General features: G+C 40.7%; 2 protein-coding genes across 4 annotated transcripts; both read right to left on the reverse strand.

Moving 5' to 3' along the window:
- Positions 1-1,360: 1,360 nt before the first annotated feature.
- Positions 1,361-11,137, reverse strand: LOC131245352 (tRNA dimethylallyltransferase 9). Of its 3 annotated transcripts, none has more exons than XM_058244748.1 (11): positions 10,700-11,136; positions 10,524-10,577; positions 9,236-9,278; positions 8,607-8,715; positions 7,393-7,591; positions 6,932-7,157; positions 5,107-5,201; positions 4,280-4,374; positions 2,633-2,708; positions 1,853-1,986; positions 1,361-1,766 (listed from the first exon to the last, which is right to left on the reverse strand). In XM_058244748.1, the coding sequence occupies exons 1-11, from the start codon at positions 11,078-11,080 to the stop codon at positions 1,682-1,684; spliced, it is 1,497 nt and encodes a 498-aa protein (XP_058100731.1). In that variant the 5' UTR covers positions 11,081-11,136; the 3' UTR covers positions 1,361-1,681. The 3 variants fall into 3 exon arrangements, with proteins under 3 accessions (XP_058100731.1, XP_058100730.1, XP_058100732.1); XM_058244747.1 differs by having other exon boundaries at positions 1,853-1,992; positions 10,700-11,135; XM_058244749.1 differs by lacking the exons at positions 1,361-1,766; positions 1,853-1,986 and adding an exon at positions 2,020-2,183 and having other exon boundaries at positions 10,700-11,137.
- An 11,809-nt stretch (positions 11,138-22,946) lies between these two features.
- On the reverse strand, positions 22,947-24,719 carry LOC131247198 (adenylate-forming reductase 03009-like). Its single transcript, XM_058247620.1, has one exon. It carries the CDS (start codon positions 24,717-24,719, stop codon positions 23,058-23,060), a length of 1,662 nt encoding a protein of 553 aa, XP_058103603.1. The 3' UTR covers positions 22,947-23,057.
- Between the last annotated feature and the right edge of the window lie 223 nt (positions 24,720-24,942).

The following is a 24,942-nucleotide window of genomic DNA, read 5'->3' on the forward strand; positions in this document are numbered from 1 at the left end:
TTAATGGAGGGACTACCCATCTCGATTCTTTCCCATAGCGTACCCTGAGTATTAAATCAACCTGATTTTTCGGCCCGAGTTCAAACACGGTGGCACACCTGATGGACGGGGTGGATCTGAAGTCGTTCAGTACCTGTCAGCAAGGGCAACACCCACATCCGTACGAAAGTCAGGCAAGCATTTTCGAATGTGGAAAGGGCATGTTTGGGACCACCAGACCTCATTAGTCAAACATTAGAAAATTGGGTGTGAAAAGACTGATTCCTAAGTCCTAACGTCGACGCCGAACTCTTTGATCAATAGAGAAAGAGACAGAATCTGATAAGGCGTGCTGGACTAACTACATGCCGCATGTATATGGCAGTGGTTAGGGGTGGCAATGGGCCGGTGGGCCCGCAGATCAACTGGCCCAATCAGCTTCTGAGGTGATTTTCAGCAAGTTCAATAGATAGTGGGTCAGGCTCTGGTTAGAAAATGTAGTCCTTTTAAGTAATGGGTCAGGTTCAGGTTGCGTCCTACCCAACCTGATCCACCCATATAGCTTCACCCAACCCAACCCGGTCCAAATCTCAAAACCCTTACCAGACAATAAATATAGATACACATGATGTATGTGTTTGCGTGATTCCACCAATTGGACAGGCTTAGGATACCTCTAGCACCATATTCTATACTTAAACCCTGTGCGCGGTGTTGGCGCTGGGTCGGCCCACGAGGTAATGGACTGCAGATCATGTTCAGGCTGGAGTTTTTGGCCCACTTAGTAAATGGGTTTGGCTTAGGTTAGCACCAACCCAACCCATTGGGTCCCCTAGCAGGGGTTGATCCAGATCAGAGTGATGCTTTTACTCTCCATTGATGATCCTTGCTATTGATTTTTCCCCGATGACGATGACCATTGAACGCCAACCATTTTCACCATCACCATCCATTCAAAGGCCACCAATCACATGGATAACGTAGTCATCAGCTGTCGCTTTCAACTGTGGGCCGAGCGTCATAAAAATCCTCCCATTTCTCAGAGAATGTATTCTTCTTTTCGCCCTTTCATTTGATCCATTCATGTACCTCTGAAACTCGGTGACTCGACTAAAAACTTGGCTGAGTTATTTCAACGAGATTTTGAGCCCAAGTCACTGGGAAACGTACTCGTGTCACTAAAGGTTTTTACTATTTTCCAAGTTAATATCACCATAAAAGTGAGGTATTTTAAAATCTGCTGATATTTGGAAAATCTTGTGCTAATAACACTTTTTTTTTTCTTTTTTTTTTTTTGTGATATTATAGCGAGATTTTCATAATATTGGTGTATTTTTCACACTGGTGGGAGCCACCTTATAAGCTGGTGAGATGTTCCACACGCTTGCCAAGTTGACACATGTGCTTCATGTAAATTTGTGTTTGGAGAGGAGTACATCTGGGGCTGGTAAACCTGTTCTGTCATGATCATGACGTGAATCCAACTCGTGCAGAAGCCCAAAAAGGCAATAGGAAAGAGTGGGTTCCTCAACTATGGAAGGCATTCCATTTCCATGCTTTAAAGGAAAAAAAAAGGCACATTGCAATACATGGATCCATAATGCATTGAGTAACATAAATGAAGAAAAGACATTTACGTATCCAACCCTCAATTTTCTGTAGATGTAGCCTCCAAACTAACTTCTGACTGCAATCATCCATGTCAAGACCAGGCCGAATTCAGTTGCCTTTGGGTTCTCTTTACCCAATCCAAAATCTCAGAACAATCTTCGCGCCTGACAAAATACCTGCATTCACGGGAATCAGTTTACTCGTGTCCAATGGTTTACAAAAAAAAAAAGAGTCACTTGTCCAAGAAGAGCATTTTCCATACCTATTCTTAGGACGGTAGGATTTCAGTTCAATGGTTTCCTTACGGCTGGAGACATCCTTCTCCATTCTAAGAGATTCAGGCACCACCAACTGTCCAGTTTCATGATGGTATGCATCAAGGATGAAGTTGAGCACCTTTTCCTAACCAAACAAGTTTCTTGTTAGTCTTGCACAAGCTGAGTCATAATGGTAGATATAGGACCTGGCTTTTAGCCTTCAATCGACATTTTATGCCATAATGAGACTGATGTTTGTAAAATCTATCACTTTCCCAATTTCAGTTGGAAGGGAGATGGTCAGTCTCAATGGACGCTTGGTGAATGGCTATGATCCTGCTACAAGATAGCAAGGTAATGCCTCCATTGTTAAAGACACATTTTATATTTATAGGAGCTGACCCACTGCCTCAGGAGGCATGTTCTCTGGATCACGTACCGTACACATGGCATGTGTATTATGATCTGAATCAGGCATTATGTGGGCTTAGCCATTGAATGACCCCGAATAAACTACGACTTTTACTTATCCGTACTATCCAATAACTGTAAGTAATGGACCAATGTGAGCCATTGCTGATCTGTCTTTTATGGCTGCCCATTGTTTTTTATGGCTCAGTATGCCTAATGAGTGGATCATCTTCTGGTCCAATCTTTTGGACAGGTCGTAGGTCATGCCAAATTGACAGGTTGGCATTTATCTGCTTAGTTGGGCAGTAACTTATCATCCAATTAGTTGGATGCAAAATAAATCGATACTAGGAAGTATAATGAAGGTGACTAACCAAGGGTTGTGAAGCATCTAGCCAGTGATAAATAAGTTCGTTACGAAACCATGTCATTTGCCTCTTTGCAAAATTCCTGTAGAAATCAGCCAAGAAGAGATATCAGTAGGTAATGTACCAAGTATGCTCTGTTAATTATCAGGATAAAAGGGAACAGTATATAAGCTTAAAAAGAACATACAAGCATAATGCAATATAACCCATGAACCTTCTACACACACCAACATGGTGGCCTTTTACAAGTTAGATTCACCAACATATCCATACAATTATTTAAATATTCAAGTATTTAATAGTCAAAAAGAAAACCATGAATAATAATAATAATTAAAAAAACCTCAAAATCAACTATTTACATGTATCAAAGAAAAAAAAAAAAAAGAAGAAGAAGAAGAAGAAGAAGAAGAAGAAGAAGAAGAGGAAAAGATAAAAATAATTGAAGTTCTTCATATGAGCTGTTGATATGCGGACATGGATGTGTGTTTTGATGAATGGGGCATGTAAAAAATATAAAAGCTGGTCACGGACAAAAACTGGAGTGATAAAGTGCACAGCAAAAATATAACAGTTGGTCATGCAAAAAAAAAAAAGGAAGAAGAAGAAGAAGAAAGAAAGAAAAGAAAAGAAGTAGAAGTGTCCTTGTAGCACAGGATATGACAATTCAAGAGAACCTACAATGGAATATGTAGAAAAACCAATCAGTAGACAAAGCAAATAAATGAACTGATAAAGTTCCGAGAAACTATCAAGATAGAATTACAACCAAGAGATGAGATATATGACCTCACCAAAAATACAGTAATTAGATTTATTTCATAGATTTCAATCTACTAAAATCTCAGAGGGAAATGTCACAAGGAAACCAAAGGTCTACAAAAATAAAAATAAAAAAATAAAACAAGAAAAGAGTAAATTTAGGGAAGTCGGAGCACAAATTGAAGCTGTGCAATAAAGAAGACTCTTCAGATGCTTAGAGCAAGAAGATTTGGATGTAAAAGCCACATATGCCTACTAGGTGTATGGCACGTGCAACATGTGGAGAGAGTAGGGGACAGAAAATTGGTAAGAGCCTGAGGGAACGGGCATGAGGGCTACACACACAGAGAGAAAGAAGGAAGCATTTGGATGATGGGCAACCCATGCCCACTTTTTTTGGCACTATAACCCACCCAAGCTTTAGATTGGCCTTGTTTTTAGGCCGAGATCCAAACAGGATCCGGCACAACAGATGTACATTGTGGATGTTACAGATTCATCACAGCTTTTGTTGCACGGGCTCCCTAACACTACGTCTTCCGTGCAGGCTACACACAAAGAAGAGAAGAAGTGGGTGCGGTTGAAAGAACAAAAATACCCTTGAGTTGAACGGCTACATGAATGAAAAAAAGTGAAGGATTTTTTTCCTCCCCACGACTAATTACAAGGGCAAAAATGTCCAAAACCTATACACATTATATATAGTATAGATAATCCACACATAACGTTGGTCACCATTCCTAACAAGGTTATGGAACAAAAGTTAAGAACCATGTTCTCCTTGAGATGTATCACTTTTAGTTTTGTACTTCAGATTTGCCACGGATCTCCTTAAAGATGAAAAGAAATAAGACATATCAAATGCAACACTGTTAAACAACAACAGCTAACCTGGAGGCTTTCTGAAATTCAGATAAAAAAGCATAGAACTCCCCAGCAGAACTATTACCCCCTTGTTCCCTGCACCGTAACAAATACTCCATTGCCTGTGGCAAATATAGCATAAAGCATCATGAACACCAAAGCAATCTATATCATTGATATATAAAATCTGCCAATGGAAGCTGAGATTGTTCCAAAATAACACTAGAATTGGGTGAAAGTGATAAAACTACATCATTGATATTTAATATCTGAAAATGGAAGCTTAGATTGTTCGAAATAACACTAGAATCAGATAAAAGTGATATAACAAGGACAACCCATTACACAAGCACACGCATACACACTCACACACATTTTATTTATTTATAGTAAGATGGTTATAGTTCTAGTGCAAGTCCAAAGTTTTAAGACTTGAGATCAGTTCTGAACTCAGACATGACTGAAACCAATATCTAAAGGGACGAGAATTGCATGTAACCCCAGGTTACAAGAATCCCCTTTAACACCTGACATGGACCAATAACCAATACCTAACTTGATTACAGGATCCCCTGTCTACTAACATTATGGGAAAGTAAATCAAAATCTGTCTTTTGTTTTTCTTCCTTCACTGACATGGTGCCTTGAAAAAGTAGCAATTGATGTATCAAGGCTAGAACTACTGCAAATGAACAATGGAGTAAATAATATATGGAACACACAAAAGGCTATCACAAATAAGGATTGCTCATTCTGCTCACCAAGGATAGATGCATGTTCATCACAGTCATAATACAGATCATACAACAAAGATGCATAAACTGGAATAAAAACTACAAAAGGAAGTAACATACTTGTCTATATCCAATTGCTCGAGTTGCAGAATTCATATTTGGAAGAAGACCCATTTCAAGAAGCTGTGTGGCTTCTGATAGAATTCCCTTACTTCCTACAATAACAGAGGAGTGTTGTCAAAATCCTATGGCTTGCAACTCAAGTCACACACTGACATACATACCAATTTCTTAGAACAACCCAAGCAATCATGAACAACAAAGAACCTATCTCAAATGGATCATCATACTCCATTATGAGTGACAAAGTCATTCAGCATCAAACCCAACATTTCGTGTGGGTATAGAATGTGCGAAGGTGCATTAACGGTTTTCTTTATAAATAAGGTACATTTTATTACGAACGAAAATTGCAGTAATCCTCTATAACCCCTGATGTGTCCTAATGAAAAAGAACCATGTGCATGCATCAAATATGGGCCTGCAGTAAAAAGGGCAAAGTCATCATTACAGGCATTAAAATCTCTGCTTGTTATGTGGGTCCTGCATCTAACACATTATCATGGGGCACATCAAGAGTTAACAGGGGAATCCTGTAACCCGTGGTTAAGGGAGATCTCTACCCATGAAATCTAGAATTGGTCACAGGGTTATTGGATACAATTGAGGACTGCTGAAAATTTTGGGGATACAACTCTATTACAAAATTTACAAAGTTTCTATCACATTTCTGATTTCAATTCTTCAGAATCCAAAGTAGTAAGTTACAAGAGAATGACAAAGAATAACATAGCAGCATTGTATAAACCTAATCTGACATTAACTAATAAAAGCAGTACTGAATAAACCTAATCTGACATGAGTATCAGCACAAGGTTCTATGTTCTAAATAAATCAATGGTTGTTACAAATATCACCGCTCAACAGTATCTAATTGCACATGACATGAGAGGAAATGAATACAAATATGAGGTACAAGAAACAAAATTAAGAGATGCAACTAAAAAATATATGTGATTCGAGTTGAATCTTCAATTAAGATTATGATACTTTATAAACTGCACTAATAATATCAATATTGACGTGACATCATTGTAAGCGAATTATCTGAGATTAGGCATGTAACTTATGTCAAAGGCATGCAGGAATAACTATGTACGGGTGGGTGGGCAGAGCTAGCAAAAAAGTATGTCGGAACAAAGCAAAAGTGAATCTAATTCCCTTACCTAACTCATTCTAAAGAGCCAAATGCTTGAGGTTGTTTGGAGGGCCCTGGTATCATACAATTGGGATATATATGGTCCAACTAGTGACCAAGTAGTTGATATCTTCACCCCAAGACCAAAAAGGCTTGAAAATTGTAATTGTTATTTACTTAGTTTTTGGGAGATTATCTGATTTTGTTAAGAAGAAGCAAAAAGCAATAAATGATCAAAGGGATAGATGATGAGAAATCTTCACAGCCATTACAGAAAAGGATCTCCAACAGCCATTACCACATCAAGTTGTGAATATTGTAGCGTATTTTCTATCCTTGTCTCTTAAGAGATTTGCTTGCTACAACATCATCATATTTAATTTTTATTTTCTACAAAAGAAGACGAAGATCTAGATGCAAACATGCCTCACATGGATGATTCAAACAATGATGGGATGCTTGGTAAACTAATCTAGAGTGGGTTGACAAATGAAAGCACAAGTATTGATTGTCTCAAACACACATACCACCATATTAGCAGACACAAACACCTATCAATTGGACAAATTTCATTGAAGATAAACTGAATGCTACTATGTCATGATGTAAAATTGGATCTGGCAAGCAGACAATATTCCTTGGGAAATAATAGATAATACCATACCATTATGCAATTGCAGAGAGTACCTGAAAGCATCTCCTCACACCGCAAGTCAATCTGTCTATAAAGATCCACTCTGTGACTTGAAAGAAAAAAACAAATGAAATCATAGTCAAGATCTTTGGAAAGGTTCTTCCCAAGACCGCCAGTAGCATAAGTGTCTTCATAAGAGGGATCTAGTTTTCTTGAATCCAACTGTCCTCTAAAAGAATCATATGGTACAGTGAAAGCAGATGGAGGTGATCCAGTGGACTGACATGCAGAAGAAAGATAAAAGAAGAAGCATCAGTGACTAATACAGCCATTAAAAAAACCTTTGTATTTCCCAACCCCCATTAACCCATTTCTTGAGAAAACATACCCACACTATATCAAAGTGCACTCCAAGCAAATAAAAGCATCTCTGAGACTAAATCTGTAGGTTGTGAAAGAAATACTTTCAAACCCCCAAAGTTCGTGATCCTAAAAGTGAACTTTAAGGACTGACCTTGATAATCTCAAGGCTACGCCTTAAGCGATACCAGTCATTCGCTGCTACAAATTGAGCTTTTGGGTCACCTGCTTTCATCACCAACTGCACAGCTGCATCCCAATCCTCATTCTTTTCTAAAATCATAAGCTCTGAATATACTTTAGAAGTAATTTCCGGGGATGCTTTCGGAACATCTGGCTTACCATATATATACCTAAAAATAAAATAGGAAGGTGACCATTAGGAAATGAATGGAACACCACCGTAATACAGTAGGGATGGAACATCACGAGAACGTGCTCTATAATATAGTGGGAAGAATCATAGGCAAAACAAAGAATGCTATGATTTCTTTATACTTTACAAAGACCAAATGACGTAACAAAGAAAGACACAAAATCAAGGATCAAGGATGTACAGATTCAAAGAAATGAAAGGGGGAAAAAACAAATTCTGAAAGATACACCACGTCAACAAAGTCACCGAAGGGAGAGGCAAGCACAAAAGATTGTTGCATGTTACCCAATACATCGTTGGAGCCGTCACTGAGTCCCAAGTGCACAAATAGGAAAAATTGCCATGTACACATGCCATGTACCACTTAGTGTTAGCAGAAGAAGTGCTTTTAAACACATCCACCTTAATGCATATATTATCAGATTGATATTCTACAACTTCCAATGTGATAGCTCAACCTATGCCTAAAGCAAATTACTTTGAGCCACCAATCTCTGGTCACTGGCAAGAATCACCATTTTACAAATGAAATGTGTTGAAGATCTTGTATCAAGTGTTTGACAGTTAAATGGGTAGAGTGAACATGCTACATGAACAAGGAGTGCCATGTATCACAAAGTAATGGAGATTGGAGAGTGATTACCACATGAATTATTATACCATGCTATGTTAGTGGCCTTACAAATGCTTGACTTCCACAGGCTCAAAATTGATCAGATTATTCACATGGTCAAGCAGTCAATTGCTGTAAGGCACATGCTCCATCTCACTATTCTATGCAGTATTGTCAGACATAACTCATAAATCCATTAGTTGAGAACTGCTCTCATGCTCTTCAGATATCATGAAGGTTCAAAGTGAAGTCTGTGTTCAGTATCAGATTAGTCAGTTAGCATATTTCCATGTTAGCATAAAATCCTAATATCTCTCTCATTGCTCATGAAATTGGAAATTGCGCTTCACTCCACAGCAAAACAACGGGCAGTACATACCATCGTAAGTACAATCCTGTTCCACCAGCAACAATCGGCACACGGCCACTCTCAATAATATCTCTTGTAGCCCGCCTTGCATCTTCAAAGAATTGTCCAACAGAATAATCTAGTAGCCAAAACCAAAAAAAAAAAGAGAGTAAATGATCTAGTAGCCCTCCAAACTCTCTATTAGCATCCACTAGTAAACTACGTCAATTTCAAGCATGTTGTTGGGGGAGAAAAAGTAAAGCTAGTGAAAACCATCTGACACGGAAATGTATGTTTTTACCCTTGCAAGTGTGTCCGAGGTTGGCATTAATATCATAAAGCCTAACTAAAAATAGTATATGAAGCAATCTAAAGCCTTTAGAGATGAATGATCAGTAAAACATGACTCATCAAGCCGACCCCAAATAGCTAGGACAAGGCTATGATGATGATGATGTGAAGCAGTCTATAGCTATTAGGAACCATGACATTCTCTATAACATTGAGAGGAAACATCAACAACCAAAGAGGCATAATTTATTTATATTAATAAATACAAAAGTCTATGATTGCACATGTATACCAGATGCCTATTAGATGCAGTGATCATGAATGTCCTCCAAGAATGCAACAGCTTAAACCCAAATGGCGTAATATACCTTCGGAGGGATTCAATATATCAACCAAGTGGTGGCGCACTTCCTGCAAAAAACAAACCATACACACATACTAACCAAAATGTCTATGTATGTCTCGAGATGCCGGGGAAAACAGCAATAGCCATGGATAATCAAACAGCAAAGAACCAGAGTCCAATTATGATGGAATTTAAAAATAATGATAAATGAACTGATTTGCTAAAAGAGCAGTCAAAATTGTAGTATACCTCCATAAGAACTCATCATAGATTTCCGAGCTAGTCTACATTGGTAGCTCTTCACAATTTCCAAAATCATGGTGACTCATCTACCACATGCATGTGTACAGTCCTAGTTAGCAAAACTCTGTTCTTAACTCCGAATTTTTGAAAAAAGAAAAAACTCATATAATTGATCAAATGTTTAAAACTCCATATATTTTGAAAGATAGGCACAAAAAGTTTTATATATAACACTTGTTTTTTATTTCGGCAAGCTGAATTAAATACTTTTTTAAAATCAAACAAGTTTTATTCAAAAAAAAAAAACATTTGGGGCAATTTAAAAATTAGAGATTGGTGGTCACCACTCATTGATAAAATTGAGTAAAAGGTGAAGATTTTAATAGAGACACATTAATATATATTAGGACATTCAACTATATATCTATAATTGTTCTTATGTATAGACGTTCTGACATATAAACACATAGATGCAAATATATAGTTGTTTATTTCACTCTCTCATTTTTATTTTTATTTTGACGTCCAACCATAGTAAACCCGAACTTTTCATTCTCCGAATTCTTGACGTTTCCATTTATTTTTAATACTACAATCGAGACTGAATGGAAGACAAACATTAGCTGTACTGTTTTTTTTTTTTTTTTGCCGTTTGCCCTGTTTTGCTAACTATGTGTGCAATACATGAATCTGAATCCAGTCACCCAACTCATGTGGCATATTGTTGATGGAGCATAGCCCAAAAATCATATTAATCTAGAGATTGTAAAAATATTAACAATCCAATTACTGGCTACAACTGGACAATTAAGAGTGAGAAGGTCAGCGGTAAATCAGATAGCTAAAATCTTCTGATCAGCTTGATTTTATAGCTATGTACCATCCAAAACAGCATCCATTATTTGGACGGTACAGATTACCTTCCATGTATGCGTATGGAGGATATGTCGCCAGCATTTGAAAATTGGAGGTGATCTGAAGTTGTAGTGTTGCCCTCGATTTCTCACAACAAAAATAATCTATTAAAAAAAAAAAAAAAAAAAAAACACTGATTAAAGCATAAGAACCTTTCTATCAGAAGGTGAAGGCTTTGCGGATCCGATGTCGAGACCCCGATACACCTGCAAACGCCCAAATCATATTGAAAATCATCAAATAACTGAGAATGACATGTTGAAATAGATGGAAAATTTTCTTCTTCTTCTTTTTTTTTTTTCCTTTTTAGGCGATGGGTGGTGCTAACCTGCACTGAGTCGGCACTGATGATTTCTCCATTGAGAAGCTTGGCTAGCTCGTTGGCGAGTCTGCTTTTACCAGCGCCGGTGGGGCCGGATATAACGATGACCTTCTGCTTCTTGTAGTTAGTGTTATTGGTGTTGGGATGGGAAGTGGAGTTGACTGTGGCTATCGTGCGCCGGGGAGGGAACGGAAGCGCGGAAGAGCTTCTACTTCTTCTTGTGAGGGTATAGGGAGAGAGGAGAGGTGAGTGGTCGGTAGAGGCGAGCCTCAGGGCCCATGAACGAAGCCCAACTCCGCTACTCATTTCACGGAAGGGATGAGAAATAGAAGCGTCTGGAGAGATTTGAGGAGGCGATTCGCGGCACCGCCGAGAGATCTGGTCCATTCATCAGGTAGGGGAGAGGGGACGCGGATTGGATACTACCGCGGCCTTCCGAGAGGCCTACCGTGATATATAGATTTATCTACACCGTCCATCCATTTCTTCATTTCATTTTAATTTACACGCAAGCAGATCCAAGGCTCAAGTGGACCACACTACAGGAAGTAATGTTGATAATTGACGCCAATCGTTGAAACCTTCTTAGGGCCCGCCGTGATGTTTATTTGCCATTTAACCTGTTTTTAAAGTCACAGCGACCTGAATGAAGGCAAAACACAAATATCAGCTTCATCCAAAACTTCCGCGGCACCCAAGAAGTCTTTAATTGCGGGCGTTTAATCCCACTACGTGGTCCACTTGAGCATTGTATCTGCCACAAAAACTTACACCCTAAAATCATGTGGAAAAATGAATGGACATTGCGGATAAATCCATACATCAGCCCCTCACTGACTCAGTTCCGAGGACCAGCCCAAATTTTGATAAAAATCCCTATTTGCAACTTCAATTTTCTAATCTGGTGATCGAGTGCGATGTACATATAAAGTCGCGTAAGTTCAAGCCCGTTCGGGCAAAAATGACTTGAGCCAAAGTCCAATCGAAAAAATGGATCAGGCCATACATGCTAGCCCCAAGCCCACACGTAGGCCCAGTTAATGGGTTCAAGTCCCGTCCAAAGCAGAGTAGGGCTTATAAAGACAGCCAGCCGACACAAACATTGCCACCCTTTGGGGTATAAGATCTTTTGGTAAGCCCACATGGGAGTTCAGGGCATGCATTCACCACCCAGCTCAGTTTTCAACCTAACCATCAACCGGTCTGGCCATGTAGGTCTTCTGGCCCAGCTGATCCACTCACCAGGGGAGCCATGATGTTAGAAACTGGTCGACGGCCTAGTACATCATGCATTACCTTGCTAGCAAGATAGACCTAATTCATGGGCCACTACATATACATACATAGTTGTAACACTCTCATGTCAATGGGCTAGGTTTGAGCGGGGTCACGGTAGACCCACCTATAAAAAAATCCCTATTTCGCACTTAAATGTTTTTTATTTTTTTTAACACACACCTGACACACATACCCACGCAGGCCATGGTGGGATTTCACCACCTATGGGTATCGGACCCAAGACCTCATGTTGAAACTCCTCAGAGTCTACAATAGAGGTAAGGACTCGTACCCCACTTAAATATTCTTTATCCATTCGTTGATCGACTGGTCCACACTTGTAAAAAGAGGACTTAAACGAATCAAAACAACAGCTTTGGTCAATATGCATTGCTCGCCCAATGAAATGGCATGTTTGCAGGATATAAGCCGTACATATGAAGACCAACCTCACTTGCTAGGACCAGGTCAGGCCAAAATGACATCCGCCAAGCTTAGCTCAAAAATTGATGCAGCCATGGCTACTAGGCCCAAGCCCAACAATAGGCCCAGCTAATGGATAAAGTCTTATTATTTTACCTGAGCCTAGGACCTGATTTCCATGCCTCAAAAGTCACGCCGAGGCCCATCCTGCAGTCCATTAGTCTTAGCCGAAATGCAACCCAGGCGTAGACCAACTTTGCCTACTTTAACCTAACCTGGGTTAGCCGTGAATGTAAAACTTCATTTATTCCCGCCATCATAAATATGGGTAGATGAATCATAAAAGAAATCGTAGCCGGTAAAGACACCATGGCTATAGATGTAATTTTGTAGTCTTGCCCTTAAACCTTTATGTTAGGAAAGAAGCTTCAACATGTATATGTTGTGTTTTTTAAAATAAAAATTTATTTTAATAAGTAAATAAATATATTAATAATAAAAAAATTTCATAAATAGAGTATGTAGTTAAATGGTAAGGAAATGGGTTTTTACTGAACTATGGTCTACGATGAAGTATTTTAACCTTAGTGTTGATTGAGAATAACTGTGACATGGTTGTGATAGTATTCAACTTTTTCTGTCTGAAAGGATTTGTAGACACTCCACCTAGGCTAGCAACTTCATAAGACATGTATGATCTTTAGGAACTAAACTTGAACCCCACACCTTACCTCAAACCTCAGCTAAACCAAACCTAGGTCACCCACTACTCCAAATATCTCCGCAAAAACTCCAAAAGCTCAAAAAGTCCAAAAAGCCCAAAAAGCTAAAAGCCAGCACTCAGAGCCCAACATAAAGCCCACAAGCTAAGTCCGAAGTCAACAATGGTCGGGCAATGGTCGGGCAATAGTTGGACTACCGCCGGTAGTAATCCGATTACCACCCTGCCTCAACAGATGTGCCCCTCTACAACAGTTGTTTCTCCCTCTCAAAGTCAACTTTTTCATAAAATTACCCTCAAAATTCACCCTATCTACCATCCTACTAAGCCTAACAGACCAATAAGGTAACGTCATATAGCATTACCCTCTCCTCAACTAATATCAAGTTGTCACATCATCATTCACCCTCCAAAACCCTTAGAATTACCAAAATGTCATCTCAAAAGGCTATAAATAGCCTTCACTTATCTTCATTTCCAACAACTAAAATCAATCAACAAGATCAACTAAATCATCTGACCACCAACAAAAGCCACCCCCTAAGAGAGAGAGAGAGAGAGAGAGAGCAAGCAAGTGAGAGTGAAGAGTGCTTGAATCTTCAAGCTCCCATCATTTTAACCTCTTTACCCATCCCTTGGCTTCTCACACCCACTCATGCTAAACCTAATCATAGCAGACCAAAACATCCAAGTCTCTTCAAGTACAAGCTGAAGATCACTAGCATTCATATTCCATCAAATCACATCATTACTTCCCTTCTCAACCCCCTTACTCCTCTAGATCACCGTTAAACGTATGCTCTATGACTTACCAGAACTCTGGATCCTGTCACATTATAAATTCATGGTAGTCTAGACCGTATTTCATCATCATCATATGTTTAAGATTCCTTTAGATGTTCCCAGACATATGCTCTGTGGTTTGCCGGATTTTCGAACCCTACCATATCAGAAATCCGAGTCCGCTTAGTCCCATCTAATCTTGTCATTCTATCCCCTAAGAATATTTCACCACATGAAGTAGAGACCATATACCTGTATGGGTAGAAATAGTGCTTAATACATTCCCTCTTTATAACCAAAGTCCCTTACTTAGAATCTCGAATTGAAGATCAGGAGTCAATTTAAAGCAAGAAAGTCTTCGGATTGTCTAGCTTACGTATTCTGTAGGTTCTAGCCGACTGCGAGATTTCGAATTAAATGATGACTCCAAATCAATTGCATTATCAATCCAAATCAGCCAAATCACCCCCATTATAAAAACTGCAACGAAATCAGCATTGACGTTGATTTCCCAGCGTTCACTGGGTTTTATACTATTGGATGACTGTTTCTGTCTGAAAAAGTACAAAAATAACTACTATATGACAAAAAGTTATGTCCTTTCATGAAAAATAATTGTTTGTTCAGAAATAACTATTATATGATAAAGAGTCATGTCCTTTGATGATAAACAATCATTTACTTTGAATGACATATCGGTGTCAAATCTAAAGATATATTTACCACTTAAATGTGCAAAATTTCGTGTTGAAATTTGGATTGAGAGTTTATTGTATCCTGAAGATAATTTGTAGATTTTCTATGTTTACATTTGCTGGAACTACCAAAAAAAGGGCAGTAAATCTGTCCTAAGATATTTACTATTTAATATAAGCTTTGAACTTGATAGATTTGATCGTCTCATTATCTTTTTCCTCTATCTTCCGTTATGTACAAGTTTCTTTATTTCTAACAATATATGCTTGAGGAAACACACATATTTATATAATTGTTGAGAGTAAAGAATTTCAACATGCACTGCCCCTTACATGAGTTTAGATTAATCACAGCTTAAGTTGGGGCCACCAGTATGCCCGATCACATATATAATCCAAACCTTGAAGAGATCTGGACCATTGATCATTTAGGCCTACCTTTTAGAATTCTTACAGTGAAGATACGAGATGACCTGACTCATGAATTAGGCTAGGCTGGTCTATTATAGAAAATTTGAGCAAGGGCATACTATTCACGGTCTCAAACTCCAACACGAGCATGAGTCGCTTCTTCAGTCTCGAGAAAATCTTTTCACACCCCGCGTTTCGCACTCAGCAATTGGAGTGGAATGGTGTAGAATGGCCTTGAAGACCATGATCGCTTGGACCGTGTACTACCCGGGTGAGATAAAGTTGTACAGAACAAGGAACTTTCAATTGTTTTGATAAAGTTGTCGCTTCTTTTTGCAAATGGATTTAAGAGCTGGCGAAACAGGCAAACTCATCCGGTTTCGAGTCGAGTTGTTGTGATGCGCCCACCATGACTCGGCCAAGTCAAGGGTATCTCAGTTGGGTGACTCGCCGTGTCAAATTGGATTTGGTCTAACTCAGCCCGAGTCAATTTTGAGTTGTGGTCAATGGATGCGTTGGGTAATGGACTGGTTTTGCTGGTGACCCCGACAGCAGCAAACTAGTTGGTGCTAAAGCTCCGTGGATCTCATCATGATGTATGCGTTTTATTTATGTGGTAGATGGGCCTCATCATGATGTATGTGTTTTATTCACGTAGTACATTCATTTTCCCTGCTGATGCCTGGAGTTCAAAAATGAAGCAGATCCGAAGATCCAATGAAGTAATTGGGATTAATTGCTTAACATTGAAAACTTCCCGATACAACATAAGTTTTGGATCAAGCTGATATTTGTGTTTTAACTTTGTCCGTCTATGATCTTATGAACATGTTAGATGACAAATAAACATCACTGTCGGCCCTAAGAACATGTCAACGGTAGACATCATTCTCCCTACTGTTTCATGTGGTGTGGTCCACTTAAGTTTTGGACCTATCTCATTTTTGGGCTCATGCATTAAACTGAGCTGGCAAAATGGATGGACGGCGTGGATAAAACACATACATCATGGTGGGGCCCAGAGAGCTTTGACATCAGCTAGCCTGATGGTGTTGGGGTCACCGGCCAAACAGCTTCCCTTTGAGAAGGGGTTGCCCAAACAGAAAATCTCGATATCAACGTAATCCACTTCAAACCCCCAAACACAGGATTTCAACATTGATTAAAGTGATCGTGGTCCAAACTCAAAAGAACGATGGACATGTACATGAGCTCGCCTCTCTAAATGTTCCAATGCCTTGGATCCTTATTGTTGCTCGGGTGGTAGACTTTACAGAGTTTCAACAACCCCACAGGGGTTCGAGTATCATAGGCGGTGAAATCCCACAAGGGTGCGTGGGGGTGTACGGCGTGGGTGTATGGGGGTGTGTGCCCGTGCGTAAAAAATAAATAAATGTTCCAGCACCTTAATAATCCACTCCGCGTGCAGTTCACGCCGATTTGCTGGCCCATACTCACCCTTTCGCATGTAGCCACATATGGCACACGTGTTGGACATCCCAACCGTGTACTAGGTCGGACCCACAGTGTAGATGACTTCGCGAAAAAACTAAGGCCGTTCAACAGACGTAAGAGTCCATTGTTTCATTGTTTGTGCGTGTCCCATTTGATAATTGAACTCCCTGAGCTTTTGCCCAAATGATCTACAGACTAGAGGAGTGATCCAGACCATCCATCTGTTATGTCCTATCCATTGATTACCCATGGTTCAACATCGCATGAAACTGACTACCCTTCCTACATGAACGGCAACGCATAGAACTGATGAATAGGATCACATTTTCAGAATGGTTATCAACCAGAGGAAATCTACTGACAGGACCCACTTGATGGACAGTCTAGATTCTCGGCCCCATCTGCCATATTTCAGTTATGGGTTGAGAAATGACCCTTCTGTTAGATACGGTGAGATTTGCAAATCCAAAAACCGTGTGCAGCAAGCTGTTAGCTTAGATTTTTTCTTCTTCTAAGATTAGATTGCTAGCTATGAAGATTTCTTTCTAGATTTCTCTAAATTATTTTTTCTTTATTTAGCTACCCCTAGGATGAATCTAGACAGGGATAGTTTAGTAATTTCACACAATAAGAAAGCCTATAAATAGGCAGCAGTGTAATACGATTTTCTCATTCCAAAAGGCAGTTGCTGTTCTCTCTTCTTCTTCTTCCAAAAGTTGCTGATTTTTGTTTCATGGTGGCTGCAGCCACACGTCAGCAGGAAGCTAGGTTTTAGACCCAACAAAGTGGTATCAGAGCGACTGATCCTTGGGCCTCATCAGAAAAAAGTAGGTCTTGCACTACCAGTTTTGGGTCTGCAAATACCCAACAACAAATCAGCCGTGAGGAGGCTGAACTGCATTCCTTCTTCATCTTTGTTTTTTCTGTCCAGATTGTGTTTGAAACGTCCAGATTTTTTGCTTGTAAAATCTATCAAGCCTACTATTTAGGTTTTGTTTGAAACGTTAGTTGTGGTGGGCCCATAACCCACAGGTCTCATTTTTTTAGAAAAAGTTTCCAGCAAAAATCTGTTTTCAAAAAAATCAGATTGAAAAAAAAATCAGATTGCAGCAAAAAAATCTGTTTTTTTAAAAAAATCAGATTGTAGCAAAAATCTGTTTTCAAAAAAAATCAGATTGCAGCAAAAAAAAATCAGATTTTAGCCAAAAAAAATCTGTTTTTATAAAAAAAAAATAATCAGATTTCTATCTCATCCATCTCCCTTCATTTTTTTTCAAAAAAAACAGCCATTCCTTTAAAAAATAGAAAAAATGGCTAGCACAATCCAGCCGCAGGTTCCTAAGTTGTCAAAGGACAACTATGAAAAATGGTGCATCCAAATGAAGGCATTGTTCGGGTCGCAAGAATTATGGGAAATCATCACGGATGGGTATGAAGAACCCACTATGGAAGAAGAAGCCGTCTTCACCAATGAAGAAAAGATCACTCTAAAAAATCAGAGGAAGAGAGACAATAAAGCTTTGTTTCTCCTCTATCAAGGGTTGGATGAATCCACCTTCGAAAAGATTGCCGAAGCAATATCAAGCAAGCAAGCATGGGATACCCTTGGCACCATCTTCAAGGGTGTAGATCGAGTGAAGCGGATTCGCCTTCAAACATTAAGAGCCGAGTTTGAAGCAACTCACATGAAGGAAGGTGAGAATATTACTGATTATTTTTCACGTTTGCTTGTAATTGTTAATAATTTGAAAAGAAATGGTGAAAAGATTGAAGATGTCCGAGTTATTGAAAAGATACTTCGATCCCTCACAACCAAGTTTGAGCATGTGGTTGTGGCGATCGAAGAATCAAAAGATATTGAGAAACTCTCCATTGAGGAGTTGATGGGATCGTTGCAAGTTCATGAGCAACGAATGCAGAAGAATGTCAGTTCCATGCCGATGGAACAAGCTTTAGAGTCAAGATTGACTCTGAATAATAACAATGGTGGACGTGGAAGTTCACAACGTGGTGGACGTTTTGCTAACAATCGCGCAAGAGGCAGAGGGCGCGGATACCAACAAAGCCATGGCCAAAACCAGCAGAAAAATACCAATTTCCGTGGAAGAGGAAATGGTAGAGGTAGATCTATGCATGGACGAGGAAATACAAAGAACATCCAATGCTACAATTGCAACAAGCTTGGCCACTATGCATCTGATTGCTGGAGCAAGCCGGTGACTCAAGACGAGCTATCCAACTATGCCGAAGCATCAAGCCATGAACAAGAAAGCTCCACACTTCTCCTTGCACAAGAGAAAGGTAGTGATCAGCATGATGTATGGTATCTCGACACGGGTGCAAGTAATCACATGTGCGGCGACAAGAAACTCTTTGTGGAACTCACAGAAGGAGTTCATGGCGATGTAACGTTTGGAGACTCATCAAAAACACCTGTGAAAGATAAAGGTAAAATCCAAATCTTTCAGAAGAATGGTGTTCCAAACTATATCTCTAATGTGTACTATGTGCCTAACATGAAAAGTAACATACTGAGTCTCGGACAACTCCTCGAAAAAAGGTATGTCATACACATGGAGAACTCTTCTCTTTCCATTAGAGATATGCATGGACGTTTGATTGTAAAAGTCCAGATGGCGAAGAACCGTATGTTTCCTCTCCATATAAACACAATGCTTGAGAAGTGTTTTTATGGAAAAGTAAAGAATGATTCCTAAATGTGGTATCTTCACTTTGACCATCTAAATTTCAGTGGCCTGAAACTTCTGTCCTCATCAAGCATGGTGCATGGTTTGCCTACTATTGAAGCTTCAGAACATGTGTGTGAGGTGTGCACACTTGGGAAACAACAAAGGAACTCCTTTCCAAGTGGAGTATCCCGAAGAGCAAGAGAACCGTTGCAGTTGGTTCACACTGACATCTGTGGACCATTAGATCCAATCTCTCTTGGAGGTAATAAATACTTTATTACCTTCATTGATGATTTCAGTAGAAAATTATGGGTGTATGTAATCAAAGAGAAGTCTGCTGCTTTTACTATTTTTAAAAATTTTAAGGCCCTTGTTGAAAAAGAAAGTGGTCTTAAAATCAAAACTCTTCGATCTGACAGAGGTGGGGAGTACACCTCAAATATTTTTCGAGAATATTGCAGGGAACATGGTATTAAGCAACAACATACTGCAGCGTACACGCCACAACAAAATGGAATTGCGGAACGGAAGAACCGCACCATCCTCGATATGACGAGGACCATGCTGAAGGAGAAAAGTCTGCCAAAGAATTTCTGGGCAGAGGCAGTTGCATGTACTGCCTATCTGCTCAATAGGTGTCCGACTAAGAGTGTTAGATTCCAGACACCGCAAGAAGCATGGAGTGGATACAAACCGAGCGTAGCACACCTTAAGATCTATGGGTGTGTTGCCTACGCTCAAGTTCCAGAAGCAAGAAGGAAAAAGCTTGATGATCGTGGCGAGAAGTGCATCTTCATCGGCTACAGCGAAGAGTCAAAGGCATACAAGCTCTACAACCCACTAACCAATAAGCTGGTGGTGAGTAGAGATGTGGTATTTTGTGAGGAAGAAGCATGGAAATGGAACGAGGGAAACTCAGCCAAAGAAAAGCAAATCGAGGTTGAAGAATATGAAGAAGAGAGACATGAGAAGCAAGAGCAGACACCCACATCACCCCCTTCGGATCGCAGAAGTCCAGGAGTACGCTCCATCTCTTCTGGAAGTACTTCATCAAATCAGAATTCATCCAACACATCTTCATCCGATTCTCCTTCACCCTTGGCTCCCATTAAAATGAAAAGCCTCAACGACATCTATGCAGAAACTGAGGAAGTGAATTTACTCTGCCTGTATGCGGACCACGAGCCTCTCACATTCGAGGAGGCTGTGAATGAAGAATGTTGGAGAAAGGCGATGGAAGAAGAGATTCATGCCATCGAGAAGAATCGAACATGGGAGTTGACCTCACTCCCCAAAAGCCAGAAGACCATTGGTCTCAAATGGGTGTACAAAATCAAGCGGAACGCCGATGGTAAGATCGAACGATATAAGGCAAGGCTCGTAGCAAAAGGCTACAAACAGAAATATGGGGTAGACTATGAAGAAGTTTTCGCCCCAGTTGCTCGCCTTGACACTGTAAGAATGATTATCTCCCTTGCAGCTCATCACAGTTGGATGATCTACCAACTGGATGTGAAATCTGCATTCTTAAATGGGGTACTCGAAGAAGAAGTATACGTTGACCAGCCTGAAGGATTTGTCATGCAAGGGGAGGAACACAAGGTGTATCGGCTAAAGAAAGCCCTATATGGGTTGAAGCAAGCTCCCCGTGCTTGGAATGCACGGATTGACAGTTATCTTCAAGAGAATGGCTTCGTCAAATGTTCGTATGAGCATGCAGTCTACACAAAGAAGAATGCCCGTGGTGATATCCTTATCGCTTGTTTATATGTTGATGATCTGCTGTTCACTGGGAACAGCCAGGCGATGTTTGAAGAATTCAAGCAGGCTATGTTCAAAGAGTTTGAGATGACTGATGGTGGATTGATGTCTTTCTTCTTGGGCATTGAAGTGAAGCAACAAGTCGACGGCATTTACATATCCCAGAAGAAGTACACAAAGGAACTTCTTGAGAAGTTTCAGATGGTCGACTGTAAAGCCGTAAATACACCTGTAACAACAGGCCTGAAGCTCACAAGAGATGGAGAAGGAAGAAACGTCGACTCAACCCTATTTAAGAGCCTAATCGGAAGCTTAAGGTACCTCACAATCACTAGGCCAGATATAGTCTACAGTGTTGGTCTTCTAAGCCGGTATATGGAAGCCCCAAAAGAGTCACACTGGCTAGCTGCAAAACGAGTACTGAGGTATATCAAAGGGACTATTGAATTCGGTCTCTTTTATCCATATGATGATGAAGCGATGTTGTATGGATACTCTGATAGTGATTGGGGTGGTGACCAAGATGAAAGAAAAAGTACCACAGGCTATGCTTTCTATCTTGGGTCGACAGCATTTACATGGAATTCAAAGAAGCAGAGAGTGGTCGCCCTATCCACATGTGAAGCTGAGTACGTAGCAGCTTCATCCACAGTATCTGAGGCGATCTGGCTAAGGAATCTGCTAAAAGAGTTGAAGCATCCATAAGAGGAATCTTATATACATGGACAACAAGTCGGCAATCGAACTTGCCAAACATCCAGTTCAGCATGGAAGGAGCAATCACATCGACACAAGATATCACTTTCTTGGAGATCAAGTAAAGCGGAATTTGGTTAAGCTGGAATACCGTCACACCACTGAACAAGTGGTAACATCTTCACCCAAGCATTGCCAACTGACACATTCAGGAGACTTAGATCAATGCTTGGAATGAAGCCGGTTTTGGTTTGAAGGGGAGTGTTAGATACGGTGAGATTTGCAAATCCAAAAACCGTGTGCAGCAAGCTGTTAGCTTAGATTTTTTCTTCTTCTAAGATTAGATTGCTAGCTATGAAGATTTCTTTCTAGATTTCTCTGAATTATTTTTTCTTTATTTAGCTACCCCTAGGATGAATCTAGACAGGGATAGTTTAGTAATTTCACACAATAAGAAAGCCTATAAATAGGCAGCAGTGTAATACGATTTTCTCATTCCAAAAGGCAGTTGCTGTTCTCTCTTCTTCTTCTTCCAAAAGTTGCTGATTTTTGTTTCATGGTGGCTGCAGCCACACGTCAGCAGGAAGCTGGGTTTTAGACCCAACACCTTCTAAGGTACGACTTAGGAGTGTTCTTTCATCGAAACACACCGATGGTCCCTTCTCAGGGAGATGAAACGTAGCATGCTATCTTATCAATCGGGACCGTCCATCAATTTTCCCCTAATGTGGATGTAAATTTCAGAAGATGTGCATCGCTCAAGGATGATCTGCAACCATCAAATCAATGGTCCTCAAAGCAACGTCAGAAAACAGAAGTGGTTTAAGGGTGACAATTATTTTGAGAAACTGACGAAATCGATGTCTATGATCGTCTGATAATTGTGATTTTTGAAAATGGGCCTAGGAAAAATATACAAAACCACGATAATTGTGAGATTTGATCTTTCCATCATGTGATCTATACTGGACACTGGTTAGATCTTCTTCCGTAAAAATCATGTTATTTCACACGTCGTGTAGACACAGCATAACAAAACAAATTAAAGGCTTGGAAATATAGAGACAATGTCATCTGAAACCGCCCCATCTTGAGGTTAGGCACCGGAGGATTAAGCTTCATTTACACCTAACTACTAACTGCCTTGACCATCCACTTAGGGAGCTTCATATACACCTAACTACTAACTGCCTTGACCATCTAGGGAAGTATTTCACAAAGTCTCCTTACAAACAGTTTAAGGACATGCCTAGGTCCTTGTTTTGAAAGAAGTAGCTCATCTAAAGAGAGAAATTATCTGATTTTTTAAGCAGAAGATCTAAGCATTAGTTCTAACCTTAAGGAAAGCTCAAACCTCACGCACGTGTTTCATAGTTGCACGTGTGCCCACTTGTTGATGTGTACAGATCTACGCGAATGTGGAATCAGCAAACCGATCCATATACAATTAATTAAGAATCCCAAATGGGCCCAAAGGCAGCTATTCCAGCGCCTTTGCATGCATTCACGACGTCCCTACTCCCTTGTGGATTGCTGGTGACGATTACAACCTCCGCTTTCCACCTCTTTGCTGCGTCGATGCTCATCTCTGCCACGTTCGGCCTGCCGGAGACTGCCGTGTCGTGGATGATCACCTTCTCTTTCGGAAACCCGCTCACCATCTCCTTGATTTCCTTCCCAAAGTTCTGTTCGACCCCTTTCGCCACCCAGACCAGGCACACATCAGCCGCACATGGTTGTAAGAGGAAGGAGAGAAAGACACAGATGCCGGACCCTGTTGCAACCAATACCACCCTTTGGTACATGTTCACAAGATAAGGAAGGCCAGCGAAGTGCAATGACCGGACCCATAAATGCTTAGGTGGGTCGGCGATAAGGGACTTTGTGAAGTCTCCGACTGCACCAGCAAGCATCAAGTGGTCTTTCTTTCCATCCGAAATGATACCAAATGCATGCCATTCCGATAAGGGAGAAGGGCTGATCCTGCCCAGTATTCCGGCCGGTATGCCTCCATTGAACTTGATCAGAGAGGCATGGCCTGATGGGGCAGTGACAGTGACTGGGACCCGTCTAACCATTAGCCAAGGTAGGATTATTAGAAGAGTGATGGCTGAAGTGAACCAGAATTCTTCTTCTTTTATAAGCCGAGAGCCACGGATGTCATAGGACTTGGAGATTGGATCGTAGGAGACGGTGAGGATGATGAAGAACCACAGTAACGCAAGCGCGGTCCACCCGGCGAAGCGGTGGGTCCGCTCGAAGACATTGTGGTGAAGGTGGCGGACGAGAGGAAATGCAGCCAAGGAAGATAGGCAGAGTAGAGATAGGATTGCCGATGCAACAGCTACAATCTCATCCGACGTATTTTCTCTATCTTTGAGTGTGAGGACGAGAGCGTATATCAACCATGCAACTGAAGAGACCCCGCAGCCACTGTGGATCCCACCAAGGCATTGGAGGAATGAAGTGGTCATGGTCTTGAGACGGAGTGGGACCCAGCTCCGGCCCAGCGCCTTGACGGCCAGCCAGAAGACGAGGCGGAGGAAGGCCTCGCTCCTGCAGAGCGTGAGGGCGAGTATGTTCCCTATAGAGAAGAGGGCTGCCTTCCGCCTCGCGTAGGGGAAATGCCCTGTGGCGGCAAGAACCAGGCCTAGTATATTCAGCGTTAGGCAGATGACGAAGAGCCGCTTGTAGACTGTAAACAGGCCTTGGTCTAGGAGTATCACAGACAGCCTTGATTCTGTCGGTGGTTTTGCTTTGACAGCAGAGATTTCTTTCTTGCTGGGCTGTTTTAGATAATCTTGGTCTTGTTTAGGCTTCTGTTTCTCGATGTCGTTTTCTTTTTCTTCTTCTGCTATGTGGTTATCTTCGTCATCATCTTCATCATCGGTGAGATCACAGAAATGGCTACTTTGTTGACTTAGGGAACGTTGAATTGCATCTGATGTCGGAAATACTCGGAAAGAGCTCCTCCCCGAGTTCCATGGAAACCAAACCCACCTTCCATCTCGCTCTGGCACTGGCGGGGCTGGGACTGCAAATGGGCTGATTTGGTTGTGATGGATCTCGAAAGAGACTCCCCGGCAGCTCGAAAACCTTATCGGATTTTCCATAACTAGTGTTGAGAGAGACAGATAGGGAGAGGGAGAGAGACTGTGAGAGCAATGGTGGTTTTTGAGAGGAGCAGCTCGCGGTCCATATAGAGGAAGGGATTTTGACCGTTCTGACGGCATTGTATGGTTAAATTATCAAAAGAGATTTGACATTCCAAATATTCCGAGGGTAACCTTCTAGCAAGTCTTGAGAAGGTTTTTTTAAGACTAAATTACCATTATA

Source organism: Magnolia sinica, chromosome 5 (assembly GCF_029962835.1).
Source record: "Magnolia sinica isolate HGM2019 chromosome 5, MsV1, whole genome shotgun sequence".
In the NCBI taxonomy this organism is placed as follows: domain Eukaryota; kingdom Viridiplantae; phylum Streptophyta; class Magnoliopsida; order Magnoliales; family Magnoliaceae; genus Magnolia; species Magnolia sinica.

Coding starts and splice junctions, on each gene's coding strand:
- LOC131245352 (XM_058244747.1), bottom strand. CDS start 11,080: ATGGACCAGATCTCTCGGCGGTGCCGCGAATCGCCTCCTCAAATCTCT. Junction 10,578..10,699: donor TCAGTGCCGACTCAGTGCAG/GTTAGCACCACC, acceptor GGGCGTTTGCAG/GTGTATCGGGGTCTCGACAT. Junction 1,993..2,632: donor TAGATGCTTCACAACCCTTG/GTTAGTCACCTT, acceptor TTGTTTGGTTAG/GAAAAGGTGCTCAACTTCAT.
- LOC131247198 (XM_058247620.1), bottom strand. CDS start 24,719: ATGGAAAATCCGATAAGGTTTTCGAGCTGCCGGGGAGTCTCTTTCGAG.